Source organism: Eubalaena glacialis, chromosome 1 (genome assembly GCF_028564815.1).
Source record: "Eubalaena glacialis isolate mEubGla1 chromosome 1, mEubGla1.1.hap2.+ XY, whole genome shotgun sequence".
Taxonomy (NCBI): domain Eukaryota; kingdom Metazoa; phylum Chordata; class Mammalia; order Artiodactyla; family Balaenidae; genus Eubalaena; species Eubalaena glacialis.
In genome coordinates this window covers 238,857,383-238,871,267 of record NC_083716.1, presented here as the reverse complement: position 1 = coordinate 238,871,267, position 13,885 = coordinate 238,857,383, and the positions used below count along the sequence as shown (strand labels likewise).

The window sequence follows — 13,885 nt, the reverse complement described above, 5'->3', positions numbered from 1 at the left end:
GTTTGTTTCCTCTCTTGGTTGTGCCTCCCCTGTCTCCCACCAGTCCTAGAAATGCTCAGCCGTCTGTCTTCAGATGCTGCCTCTGAGGTCTGACCTCTGACCTTCACAGTCAGTCGGGGGCCCACACTTTGGAACCGACACCAACACCGGGGCCTGAACTGCAGGCTCTGAGCTCCCTGCTGGGTGGTGGGGAGCTGGGCTGGAGGATGGGGGGCTGGTGTGGGGTGGAGTGAGTGAGAAAGGAGAAGAGCAGGGCCTCATTGAAACGATGGTCTGATTTAAACAGAAACATTGAGATCACCTAGATTCTGCCCTGTTGTCTTAATTCTCTTCCCTACGTGCTCCTATCCTACAAAGAGCTTTTTATTCCTTTGACAAAGGAAGAGAAGGGAGTGCGGGAGGGGGGAAGATCTGACCTAAACTCCTCGTCAGCAGCTGCTGTGGGATCAGCACCCAGCCTTGAGGAGATGAAGCCAGGATTTGTTTCTCCCTCTGCATTAAACAGATGCATTCTCGTTCTTCGGTGCCTCATAAAGCTGGCGTGTCTCTGCGTCCTGTTCACAACACCTGAAGCTGAGAATCCGTTTTGGCTCCGTGTCTGCGGGCACCCAGGGACCCCTCACCTGTGCTGCTGTGAACGCAGCAAGCTGGCGGAGCAGGAGGCCGGGCCGGGGCCGGGTCAGCGCCACTGGAAATGGGCAGGCGGCGGGCTGCTCCCTGTAGGCCTGACTCTGCGCTCCTGGCGTTGGAGGGGTGCGGAGATCTGGGTGATGCCCCCCCACGGGGTCACAGCCAGGGAGGATGGAGGACGGCTCCCGTCTTTCATTTTCCTCCCAGTGTTTGTGCCGCTGTCCTCCACGCGGTGACCACACTGCCCGCCCTTTGCAGACGGTCCTGGGACTGTCAGCCCCAGTCTGTTTGTTTGCAAAACCCCAAGTCTGTTTCAGTTAATGGGGTTTCCAGCCTAGGACCCACAGGACCCTTGTGGGTTTGTATTTCTAGGAGAGGGAGAAGAGGCTGCGGTTCCTTCCCTTAGGGGTCCTCACATTGTGATCCCTCGTTACCAAGGTTTCCAATCAGGCATCTTCACTTGTGGTTAAGGCCCAAAATGGAGTTTTCCAGTATCTGAGCACGTTCAGCCCCCTGTTTTTATCCTTTATGAATCTACAGTTGACTTTGCTAAAAATAACCTGATCATTAGAAAGGGAATTTCCTGTTCACATGAAAAGGAGAATTTTCGTCCTTAGGGCGCTGGCCCCTGCTGCCGTCCCATGCCTGCAAGTGAAGCGCGCTTCCCCCAGACGGTGACACTCCTGGGTCCCGTCCTTGTGTGCTGGGGGCAGGGGGCAGAGTCCGCCCGGTGTGGGCTCTGCTGGGCCCTGCGGCCGGGGAGGGCAAGGCTGTAGCGCTGGCTGATCCAACCTGACGCCGGGCCCAGGGCCCCTCCCCTCCTCTCTCCTCGCTCTGTGGGAGCTCCTGGAAGCTTCTGTAAGGCTGAGCGGCCCGAGGGCTGGACCCTCCAGGGCAGGGCTTGGTGCCCTGCGGCCTGCAGAGCGAACAGTGCTGGTGGTGGAGGCCAGCGGGCTCATTCTCCGGGGCCTCACGTCCGGGCTGCCGGGAACCCGAGCCCGGGCGCCGTGGGCACGTGTCCTCACGCATGTCCGTGACCTCTGTCTTCAGTTGTCACTTGTGTGGATGCCGAGGGTGAGCTGGCGCCCTTCTGGGGGTCTCTCCCGCATCCTGACCGCAAGGCTTCACCTTGGGTTTTCACCACCCTCAGTAAAAAGCGCTTTCTGGGCTCACTTTGGGAGGAGAGGTGTTCAGGAGCCCGGGAGGCAAGATGGGCTCAGCTCCGCCCGCCTCGCCTGGACGCCCGTCCCGCTGCGTCCGCCGCCCCGGGCTCTTCTCCCTGCGTTTGCGCGGCCCCTGCGACAGAGGCCTCCAGGCTCGAGGCTGCATCCCGGCCCCGTGGTGGACACTGGGCCACACGCACGGCCCCGGCCACGCGCCTGCTGGTCCCCCGGTAGGATCTGAACTCGCCCCGGCCCCGCCCCCGCTGCGTGTGTGATCGTGCCCTCCTCGCGCTCTGACCCGCACTGGATGTCTGAGGGACCAGGTCTGTGTGCCGCGGGCCCCAGGAGCCGCTGACGCAGGGGGCCTGGCCTGGATTTCTCTCACTAGCTTTGCTTGGAAACACCTCCCTGGCGCCTGGAAGTGGGGGCTGCAGAGCTGGTTTCCACGAACAGTCCCACCTCTGGCTCCGCTGCCCCCGTGGTGGCTCGCGGTGTCCTCGCTGTGTCTGCGGACACTCAGGGCAGCCCAGCGGGGATCGAAGTAGCTGTGGGAAAGGCCCCCTTGGTGGAGGCACTGACTGGGAGGCCAGGCCTCAGGGTATTGACAGCCTTAGACTCTCTGCCAGGGAGAAGCACTTTGAAAACTTGTCGCTCGGGGGCGCGGTGTGAGTGGGTGGTGGTGAAATCTGATTTAGGTGAAGAGACAGTGGTATGAAACATCACCCTGGTGTTCACGGTAGCGTTATCTTTTTAGCAGTGAAAATAAGATTTCAGGGATCTTCTGTCTCCGCCTCTGCTCAGCAGGCCGCATTTGACTCGGCGGTGCTTTTCAACCTGTTTCCTGGTGCCGGTTGGGTGGTGCAGACCCGGCCTGGCTGTGCCTTTGGGGCCGTTGTCTCGGCCGTGAGAAGAAGCTCGCAGAGGTGATGTCTTGTGGCTGCCCCAGCCCCAGGAGCTCTTCAGGAAAAGTAGAGTTTTCTCCCACGGACAGCACTGGACTGCAGGGTGCTAGAGCGAGCCGGCGATCGCGGGGGACACCCGGCCTGTGGTCAGGACGGAGTCCAAAGCCGGAGGCGTGGGCGTGGAGGCCAGGGGTCAGCAGGCCCGCCGGTGTGGGAGGCGCTCTCAGAGCTCCGGAGCGGGGGTTCTTGGGCTGCAGGGGCTCCTGATCGCCTGAGCGCTGCTGGAGCCCCCAGGGACGCCGTGCACTATAGCCGAGCAGGGCCCGGGCCCTGTTGTTCCCAAGTCCCCAAGCTGCTGGCGCCGCCCAGCCTGCGAACCACCGCCCCAGGGTGACCTGCGGGCCCCCAGCTCTCCCTGCTCTGCATCGCGTCACTGTTGGGGTACCCGTGGTTAGCATCCAGTTCTGAGTCTGCTGGTGACATTTGCTGTGTGGCCTCGAGCAAGTCACGTAGACTCCCCGAACTTCAGTTTCGCCACCTGATAACGCTGGTATCCATCCATATCCTACAGCGTGCCCGTTCACACATTAAGTGAGCCCAGGCCAGCAGCCCACAGGACCGTGATCCCGTCGTGATGTTTTTACTGACCTGGAGGAAGGCGGGGAGGTGTGCCTGCCCCAGACCTCCTCTCCTGCCTCCAGCTTGGAGGACCCCGTGCCCTGCTCCGGTATATTTCTCCTTGCTTTTGAAGAGGGATCAACTCCCTTCTTGTCTGGAAGGCAGAAGCGTGGGTAAGCCAGGGCCACTCCCTTCTTGACGTCTAGATGTGTGCAAGGAAACCGCGTGCACAGAAAACACAGCTCAGAGGGTTACGTTGAATAGACTCCAGATGTGTCACATCTCTCTCCCTGCCCCAGACCAGATTTAAAAACCTTCCTATATGTACACGTATAAATACTTCCATATATTATACGTTTATTTATTTCTTTACATTTTGATCTCAGCTGAAAACAAAACAATGTAAAACATAACAGCCTGTTCTTGCACCATAATATTTTTTTATCTTTATGTCTCAAGCATAATTTATATGAGGTGGGTTGTTCACGTAAGTTGTCTCTTTGGCATTGCGTACATACATCTGAAGGAGGCAAAGAGAGAGGAGATACATGCTCGTCTGTGTAAGAAGCTGAGGTGGGGGTCACTTGTGTTATTTACATTCCCTACAGAATATTTTTAAATGTTTACATTAAAAAGCACTTCTGACTTCTGTACCTCGTTTCCCTTTCACACACACACACGCGCGCGCACACACACACACAGTTAAATAGAATAATTGTAATTCAGTTAAGAGCACCTTTGGGGAAAATGATATTGCATATAAATCAGTATTTTGAATGGAACTTGATTGTGACTGTTCAGCCCTTTTGAATGATAGTTTTAATAAATTATGCACCCAGAGTTCCGCGGTGAGATGACAGATTGAACACGTGTATCTAATTTCACTCACTTCTGAAATTCACAAAAGCTCCAGTAAAGGTATATTCGTTATAAACCGTGTCACCCCGGACCTAGATGATGGTCTTTACCGTTTCCCACTAAAGGGACCCAGTTATCCTTGGAGACACGTCTGTTTCCTCGTGGGGCCCGAGAAGTGTAGGGAGAGCCTTGTCTCAGCTGCACAGAGAGCTGCTTCCGGGCGGCCTGTGGGTTCAGAGTGACGCGGCAGCCTTAGGACGGGACTACAGAGGCTCCGTTCACCATGATCCCGAAAACCAAAACCCTCCTCCCTGCTCACACATGGTGCAGCATGCTACAGGGCCAGCTTGTTCTTTTTAAAAATTGACAAATAAAGGAAGAGAATCAAGCGCTCGCCCTGCCTTTCTTCTAAAAACCCTTTGTGAGAATAACAACATGGTTGACTTGGGACCCTTTCTCACTATAGAAGTAATGTAGCTAGCAAATCAAGAGGGGTGGGTGGAGCTAGAAAAGCCCTGTTTACAGCAATGAAGACATCATCGGTGAGCATGTTAGCTGCCGATAACACAGGAGCCCGAGGGGCACAGGACCTCTCCAGGGAGGCGGCCCTGCTAGGAACCAGAGCTGCATCCCCTGGGCCTCCAGACCCCCTTCCAGCTCCCAGGGAATCTACACCTCAGGCACAGTCAGCACAGGACAGGTGACCAGTGTCTTCAGCCCATCTGCTGGAGGGGGCAGGGGTGAGGGAGAAGGTGGGGGACCTTTAGATTAAAGAGAATTCAAAGGATATATCAGCCAATTGCAGTGAATGGACCTTAGTTGGGTTTTGATTTGAATAAAGTGTAAAAAATGTGTATGAGACTCTCTCAGAAAATGGGAATACCTTCTGGCTATTTGATAATGTCATGGAGTTGTTAATTTATTTGGGTAGGTTGATGGTATTCGACTGTGTTTTTTAAGAGTTCATTTAGAGATACCGAAGGCCTTATGGACAACATGCTGGGCTGGCTGGTAGGCTTCAGGATGATCTAGAAGGAAGTGCAGCGGGTGGGAGCGAGAAGAAAAGGTTGGCCATGAGGTGGCAGGTGGCTGATGGATCCTTGGGAGTTGATTATACTGTTCTCTCTGCCTTTGTGTGTTTTTGAAATTTTTCTCTAAAAAATAAAAATATATATTCCAGAGAAATGTCATCAGCTCACAAAGTTGGGGGAACAGAAAAGGAAACAGTATCACCAACAGTCTGAAAGTTGGAAAGTAGAGCCGTAAGTCTTAACCGATTTGGCAGTTTGGGCAGAAAAAGCCAGATTCCAAGCCTCCCGTCAGCGCAACCAAGAGCCCGGGGGATAGATGCCACAGCATCCTCGAAGAGCAGCCCCACGTCCCGGCCTCCGGGACAGGAGCAAAAGGGGGCTGGGCCAGGTGGAATGCAGGCTGGCAGAGAAGCAGATGCCCCACTGTGCTGGGCGCCTGAGCCCCCAACCAGGGTGCCTGGTGCGTCCTGACTAAGGCCAGCTCCCCGCACCGTCCAGCGAAGCTCAGCGTTGAGAACCCCTCTCTGCTTGCAGCTTCCAGCTAGGGTTCATGCCTCTGCTCGTACTCAGGGACACATCCACAGAAAATATGCAGAACTCGGTAAAAAGCTTAGAGTATACATTTAAGGAAATCTCGAATAAAGTTGAGCGTTAGACACAGAAAAGGAAAATAGGAGAGAATGAAAGAGACAATCAGAGGATTGTTCCAGGAGATTTACCACCCAAGAAGTTTTGGAAGGGGAAAACAGAAACAAGGAGGTCAACAAAATATCCATAACATCTTACGGAAAAACCCAAACGAAGTTTTCGCCCAACCCAATAACTCAAGGAAATTCCCCACGACTGGAGAAACTGAACAGGCCAGCTGCATGCCCCCCACGGTGGAGGAAGGAAGAGCCTCACCAAGCCACCTGCTTCTCAGATCTCAGAACACTGGGGACAGGGAGAAGGTCTTATAAACATCCAGAGGGAAAGGCAAGCACAAAGGGTCCAGAGCCAGAGCGGCTCCGTGTTTTTTAATAACAGTATTGAGAACAAGGAGGCCGTGGAGCACTGCCTTCACCGCCCCGGAGAAGGCGGCTTTCAAGCTGGAATTCTGTACCCAGCCCAAGTAATGACAACGTTGACAGGGAAGTAAGTGCATCTTCAGACGTGAAACCTCACACGCCTCCTTTTTCAGGACACTCTTGGAGCCTGAGTTCCTGCAGAAAAAGAATGAACCGAGAAAGAAGAATGAAGAGTGGGATAAAGGGATCAGGTGATCTACCCTGGGACAGAGACCAGTGGAATCCCAGGGAGGATGAGGGGGCTGGCCTCAGGAGGGCGGCTGTGCAGGAGATCCTGGGCCGCCCGGCTGGACCAGAGCTCAGCAGCCGCCGGGGCGGGCGTGGGAAGGGGGGCTGACCTGTCTGGACCTCCCTGCCCTCCGGCCTCACTTACCAGACGAGGCAGATCTCTCCACGGGGCTTCCTGCGAGCCTCACACCTGGAGGACAGCCTGGATGCAGCAGCGGCAGGAAACAGGGCAGCGCTGGTCCACGGGACGGCCCCACCGGGTGCTGCACTGGGGGCGGCCCTTGGTTTCCCGGGGGTCACTCTTGACCTCGCCCGGACAGAGCTCTTTTTGGTCAACTGTCCTAGAAGCTGAGGGCAGCCTGAACTCAAGACTCTGTCTTTTCCTGGGAACCTTTGTCACCTCCCATCGCACTGCTCCTGTACTCACTGCGGTCACGTGGAGAACACACGTTTAGGGATACATCTGTAGATGTTATAACCAGAAAGAAAAGCAGGGATGCTGAACGAAGTCAGAATGTTGCTGGGGGCACAGGCATGTGATGTGTGGGGCACGGAGAGCGATGCTCTGGTTCTGGTTGAGGTGGGGGGGGTGACTGTGTCACCCTTAACCCTCTTGTTCTCCAGGGTGTGTGACACATTTCACCATAAAAGATGACAATATTTTGAACTAAGTTCTGCATTTCTTATATACCCCTCCCTTTCTTTCTCTTCCTCCGTCGCCCCCTGCAGTCTTTTCTCTCCCTAACCCTCACACACGCAGGCAAATATCATGGTAAGAGGAAATCGTGTCTACATGGATGAAATATCTTTTATTGTTCCCTAGATGTGAATGAGTCGTTCTTTACTTGAACAGACCCTAAACTTCGGCCCTGTTTTCTAAAGAATAGTCCTTCTCTTTCTTTCCTATCTGTATGATGACATGAAATGGTGTTATGAAAAGAGGACCCAACCCATGTAATGGAAAATTACAGTGTCCTTCTTTTTTTCTGATCATTTATGTTAAAAAAATAGAGACTAGCAGATTTTTTTCTATTTCTGATTGAGAACTTATAATTCACAGCCCAGGCTTGCCATTTCTTATTGAAACTCTGAATATAGTCTTTGTGCTTTTACTAACGTCATGAGTCTGATTGTATTAATATGTTTCTCAAGGCACAACCTATAAAAGCAATTTTCTACTCTGCCATAAAATATTCATGAGAATACAGGCTTTTTTGTCTTGATGCTGCATTCTTTAAGTAGAGAAGCTTTCATTGTTTCTTCAGGGCTCTTTGGGTCAAAAGCCCCAGCAGCTTCTGTTGGGAACTCATGGCATTTCAGAGAGTTTTTGATACAGAAATAGTCCGAGTCATGTTTGACGCACCCGCCAGCGATGGGAATGAATGGGGACCCCGCAGCTGGTGCCCAGGCCAGGCCTGGGGACCGCTCGGCCACCTCCCCACCCGCCTGGCTTCCCGAGGCTGGGCACACGAAGCGGGAGAAGGACCTTGCCTGGGTCCCCTGGCCTCGTGTAAGTTCCAGTGTTGGTTTGCGTGTCTGTAAACGCAGTGCTGTTTTCAGAGGTGAAGAAATGGCAGGAGCTGGTCGCGGTGCGTCTGACGGAGGTGATGTCTAGCTTTGCATTCTCTTTGCTCTGCTTTTGACTTTCTCTAGCAGAAGAATGAAGTTTTATGTGAAACCTCAAAAGGGTAAACCCAGGCAGGACTTGCATCCCTTTCTCACAGTAAATGTGGAGGAAACATGGTGAGAACAGGGATGCCTTGGGCCAAGGACAGCACGTGCCCCCCTGTTCCCTTCTGTCTGTTCACTGCGGGCAGAAGGGGCTTGCCGGGGGGGGGGTCTCCTCGCCACCCTGCGCGCCCACCCCCAGGGTGCATCCGCTCCGGTGTCTGTGGCATGACCAGGGGGTGTTTCCTTCTAAGGTTCCCTACGCCTCCAGACACAGAGGAGGCTGAGAAAAGGTGCAGTAAACAAAGCGAGGCGAGGCTCGCGGGTGGTGGGTGTGTCGCCCCTCCCCGCCCTGCCGCCCCATCCACAGGGCCCAGTCCTGCCCGGCCATCCGTGAGTCCTCCCGTCCTGCCCCTGCGGCCACCGCCCCACCTCTTTCACCCCCAGCGCCCCTCCCGCCTCAGAGATGCAGCCCCCGTGTGAACCCTTCCCCAGGCCTTCCATGGGCCCCACTGCCCCCTCCTGCCTGTCTTCACAGCAGACCTGCCACAGGCTGGCATGGGAACAGCCTGCCACTGCCCAGCACAGAGCAGGAGTGTTTCCGCGGTACATGGACGCACGCTTAGAAACGTTTGGCCCATCTTATTTTTGGAGTCCATAAAAAGGATCCCTTCAAGTTGTTTTATGTTCAGTCTTTGACGACGTTAACTACTAGACATTTCTGCTGGTCCTCCTGACCCCGCCTAGGAAGAATTAGAAGTAGGGAGAGGGTATGAGACAGTGAGCAGTGGATGGGTCGTCTTCTGCCCGGCCTCGTGGGGATGGCCTTGTTCCTACATAGTGTTTTAGGTCACCTTGGCACGTCGCATGAGCGGGGGCCACGCCTGACCACCCCTGCTGTCAGGGCAAGTGAGATGATACTGCTACAAAATGCAGGCAGTATGGTTATTTCACAAATTCTCTGTGGTTATTTTCTTAAGCTAAAATTCCGCTCCCTGACCAGACAAGCAGAGTGTAAGAGACACCGCAGGCCGGTCTCATCTATGACTATGGATTCAAATGTGCGTAATGAAACGGTCGCAGGCTGAATGCATCAGCGACTCTTTGTGTGTGTGTGTGTGTGTGTGTGTGTGTAACCCAGGAAGACCAAGTCGGGTTTATCCTTAGAAAGCAAAGGCCAACTGGGACTTCCCTGGTGGCGCAGTGGTTAAGAATCCACCTGCCAGTGCAGGGGACACGGGTTCGAGCCCTGGTCCGGGAAGATCCCACATGCCGCAGAGCAACTAAGCCCGTGCGCCACAACTACTGAGCCTGCGCTCTAGAGCCCGCAAGCCACAGCTACTGAGCCAGCGCGCCACAACTACTGAAGCCTGCACACCCTAGAGCCCGCACGCCGCAACTACTAAGCTCATGCACCGCAACTACTGATGCCCGCGTGCTCTGGGGCCCGTGTGCCGCAACTACTGAACCCGCGGGTCTTGAGCCCGTGCTCCGCAACAAGAGAAGCCACCGCAGTGAGAAGCCTGTGCACGGCAACAAAGAGTAGCCCCCAGTCGCCACAACTAGAGAGAAAAGCCCACACGCAGCAATGAAGACCCAACGCAGACCAAAAAAAAAAGAAAGCAAAGGCGAACTAACCTGAGGAGGTCTGCTAAGTAACTCACCTGTAATCCATGAAGGAACTAGGCAGGTTAACCGGTTAATAGAAAAACTTTCTGATCACATCCGTGGATGCAGAAAGGGAGCTGGCAAAATCTGCCATCATTCACAGTAACAGTGTTTTTCAGGAAGCATTCAGCACTGTCTTTAGTGAAAGCAGGATAATATACACCACCTCTCCCCACCGGAGAAAGAAAAGCATCAGCTGAATTTCCTTTAAGATGCCAGGTCACTTTCTCTTTTCTCTAAGTCTCTTTCCTGAGCCCTCCTCCCTGCCCTCCGTAATATTCTGTTCCTTAAAAGAAAGTCTGAAACAAATGGGGGAAAATATTGAGGTTTTATAAAACTGGTGTGGTTTGCACTGTTTTTCCATTTTCCTATATTGCATGATAAAAATGATCAAAAAAAAGAAAAAGGAAATTAATAAAAGCCAGTCTTTACCAGCTGGTGTGCAGTGGAGGTTGGTGGGGTCCACCGGTCCCCGGGCCTGTTCACGAAAACAGTTCATTTGTGCAGATTTTTCTCACGTAAATATCAAATAAAGACCTCGTCACACATCAAGCCTCATACCCCACTGGAAAAAAAAGAAATACATACATTTAAAAAGTTGGGGGAAGAAGCCGAAGAAAAACAGTCAGCTGTTATTTATCCCAGGCTTGTTAGGGCTTCAAAGAGAGGAGAATTAGATATTTTCTGAAACTGCTTGAATATTGAGGATTTTTCTCCATTCCCTGTGGCCAGGTCCCAGGCGTTCCTGGCATGGAACCTGCTCCAGGCTCTGGGGGCCTGGGGTGGAGGCCAGGGCTTGGTCCCGGGGGTGGGAGAGACAGTGACGTCAGCCCCGGAGCCAGGGCCCCGCTCGGCCCCGGGCAGCGTCCCGCGCTCTCCGAGGTGAGCAGCCCTGCAGGTGCGAGGCCATGTTCTAGTCCAGAGCTCCAGGGCTCAGGGAGTCGGCTCGGGGCTCAGAACCCAGGGCTTCGCCCGAGCCGGGCCTCGCCCCACCTCACCTCGCTCATCAGAAGGATGGTCGGCATGGGACCTGCCGCCTGGCAGTGACCACAGAAATGCCCTGTCCTGAGGGGTGGTTCCACTTATGGGCTGTTTTTCCAGAATCTATGCACAGACTTCCTGAGGAACTGGGTTATGTCTGGCCCGTGAGTGGCCCGCTCTCACTCAGGGAGACCCCAGGACGAGGCCAAGTGCGTCTGTCGCAAGGCCCAACCTGCAGAGGGGCTAGGATGGGGCCCCGTGCCAGGTGGTGAGGAGCTGGCATTGGCGGCCCTTGGGTGTTGAGTCTGGGCTCCCACCGGAGCCCTGAGCCCCCCAGAGGGCGAGGCCCCAGCCTCCGGTCCCCGGGTCTGGTCCGTGCCGCTGCGTGAGCCCAGAGCAGGTTGTGAGGGGGGCTTTTTGGACCACGGGCCTCGGTGCTGGGCTGTCTTCACTCTCTCTACGAGCAGCGCCCAGGGCGCTCACCTGCGAGGCGGGGAAGCAGCAGAGGAGCCTCGCGGGAAGTAAGGGGCTCCCAGCGGCGCCCCTGGGCTTTTCAGATGCTGTCCTGTCATGGGAGGAGCACCCATGTCAGGTTATTTTGTGAGATTCATAATTTAAGGCTTGCGCTCTGCATTCTTTTTCTCACTTTAATTTGGTATTGATTTGTAAGCCTTAAGACCGATTCAGCTTCTGTTTCTAATCAGAGTCACTTGTGGCTCTTTCTCGGCCACACATCAGTGCAGTGAAGACAGTCCGTTTCCTGGCGAAGTGCAGAGGCGCCTAACCCTGATGCGCAAGCTGCGCGGGCGAGCCGGGGGAGCGTTTTATTGGCTGCAGCCGGTAAACCTGTTTTCCGGAGGGCGCTCGCTTCACCATGGAAACGCTCTCCCCGTCCGGAGCGTCCGTCTGGGCCACTTCGGTGGCACACACTGTCCTGCGGTGCCTGCACACAACCCTTCCGTGGCTTTGTGAAAAGGGGAAGAAAAGCTTGGGCAATTTGCCTCTCTACTTACGGGTGTTCAGTGCTCTTCAGAGCCTTTTTCTTGCTTTTTCTCTGGGTCGACTTTCAAAAAGGATGTCAGAAAAGACCGCCGGGCCTGCAGCAAGGTCCTTTGAGAGAGCAGGGGCCCCTTCGTGGAGGGTCGGGTGGAGAGAAGAGAGTTTGCGCGGGGGGGGGGGTGTCCTGGTCCAGACGTCCACTGATTTTTGCCCGAGGGATAGAAACCTCAAAGGCCTCGGGGTCGTGCCCCTTGAGCCTGTTGAGGGAGGGGGTGCAGAGGCGTCCGAGGTGTACAGTGGCCCTCAGCGTGTGGGCACCCCGACTGTTGGCGGCGGCTCTCTGGGAGGGTGGGCGGGGCTGGGGGCTCCACGGTGACCAGCGCTCTGTGCTGTGCTCTCTCCCGCAGTGGACGCGGCCTCGGCGCTGCCTTTGCCAGTGGCCCCCCCGGCGGTGCCCATGGACCTGCGCCTGGACCACCAGTTTCCGCTGCCCGCGACGGAGGCCGGCGTCCGGGAGAAGCAGCTGCAGCAGGAGCTCCTGGCCCTCAAGCGGCAGCAGCAGCTCCAGAGGCAGCTCCTCATCGCCGAGTTCCAGAGGCAGCACGAGCAGCTGTCCCGGCAGCACGAAGCCCAGCTCCACGAGCACATCAAAGTAAGTCGCCTGCCGTCCGCCCCCGGGAGCCCGCCGAGCCCGCAGAGCGCTCTTCGCGGCCCCGTGCTTCCCACGCTAAGGACCGCCCCTGATAACCAGCGGCAGCGCTGAGACTGATGCGCAGCCATAGTCCTTGCTGTGCGCTTAACACCCGCGTGTCCAGCACTTGGGCACTGGTTGAGTCAACTGGGGCAGATGTGGCCACTGGTGGGAACAGCATTTAAAGTCACGCTGTAGGAGCGCGCTTAAATTAGGGGAAATGCTTATCATCTGACTTCATCTACAAAGATAAGATATGTCCGTGTATAGCAACGTGACCGGCGAGAAGAAACACCCGTGTTTGCAAATCATCTTCATTTTCTTCTTGGGACTTGTCTGTCCACTCTCCATGTTTCCCACTGACTTTTTATGATTTGAAAAAGATATTAATATTTACTTTTCATGTAAATGGAATAAGAAAAAAACTAACATAGGTTGTTTTTTGGTACACACTCTCTGCATGTATTTAATCTGATCTCTGATTTTAAAAGTAAACATATTAGAAAGAAACATGCATTAGTGATGCATAGAGAAGTCACGTCACGTGGTTGAGGGACCAGTTACGACGTCTGTGATCATAACGTGCGCTCACTGTACTTGGAAACATGGAGAGCAACGCTGTCCAATAGAAATGTGTATATATTAAAATTACATAGGTAATTTTACATTTTCTGTAGCCACCTGAAAACACCAAAAGAAACCAGATTGTGTAAGTTATTTATTGCTATCTAACAAATTACCCAAAAGCTTTTTAGCTGCTTAAAATAACAAGCGTGTACTATCTGATAGCTTCTGCGGGTCAGGAATCCAGGAGCAGCCTCACTGCTGGCTGTGCCTCAGGGTCTCTCGTGAGGTGCTGCTGAGCTGCCAGTCAGGGCTGTGGTCTCATCTGAGGGCTGGGTGGGGCTGCAGGACCCACTTCCCAGCTGACTCCCGTGGTTGTGGGCAGGAGGCCTCAGGTCCTCCTCATGTGGGCCTCTAACAGCAGCTTCCCCAAAGTGGGCACCCAAGATCCAAGTGACCAAGAAGGAGGCCTCGGTGTCTTCTGGCCAAATCTTGGAAGTGACATCCCCCAACCCTGCTACCTTATTCTATTGTCATACGACCAACCCTCCCAGGAGGGGCCCAGACAAGGAGTGAACACCAGGAGGCAGGGTCATTGGGAACCTGGCTGCACAAGGTAAACTAACTTTGATGTATTTTATTTAACCTCATATTTCTAAAATATGATTTCAACCTGTGATCCGTATAAATAGTTTTGTTCACGCTAAGTCTTAGTGAACCATCGCAGACCAGACAGGTAGAGCACATCTCCGTTTGGACCAGCTGCCCTGCAGCCACATGTGGTTAGTGGCTACTAGATTGGACAGCAGGGATGTGG

At 54.3% G+C, this 13,885-nt stretch overlaps 1 protein-coding gene across 5 annotated transcripts in view; it reads left to right on the top strand.

The window, feature by feature from the left end:
- HDAC4 (histone deacetylase 4) overlaps window positions 1-13,885 on the top strand; it is a 242,482-nt gene that overhangs the window by 120,643 nt on the left and 107,954 nt on the right. For all 5 annotated transcript variants that reach the window (XM_061189010.1, XM_061189002.1, XM_061189016.1 and 2 more), the window contains exon 3: window positions 12,221-12,465. In XM_061189010.1, the coding sequence (XP_061044993.1) occupies window positions 12,221-12,465 (245 nt within the window). The remainder of the gene's footprint in view (window positions 1-12,220; window positions 12,466-13,885) is intronic.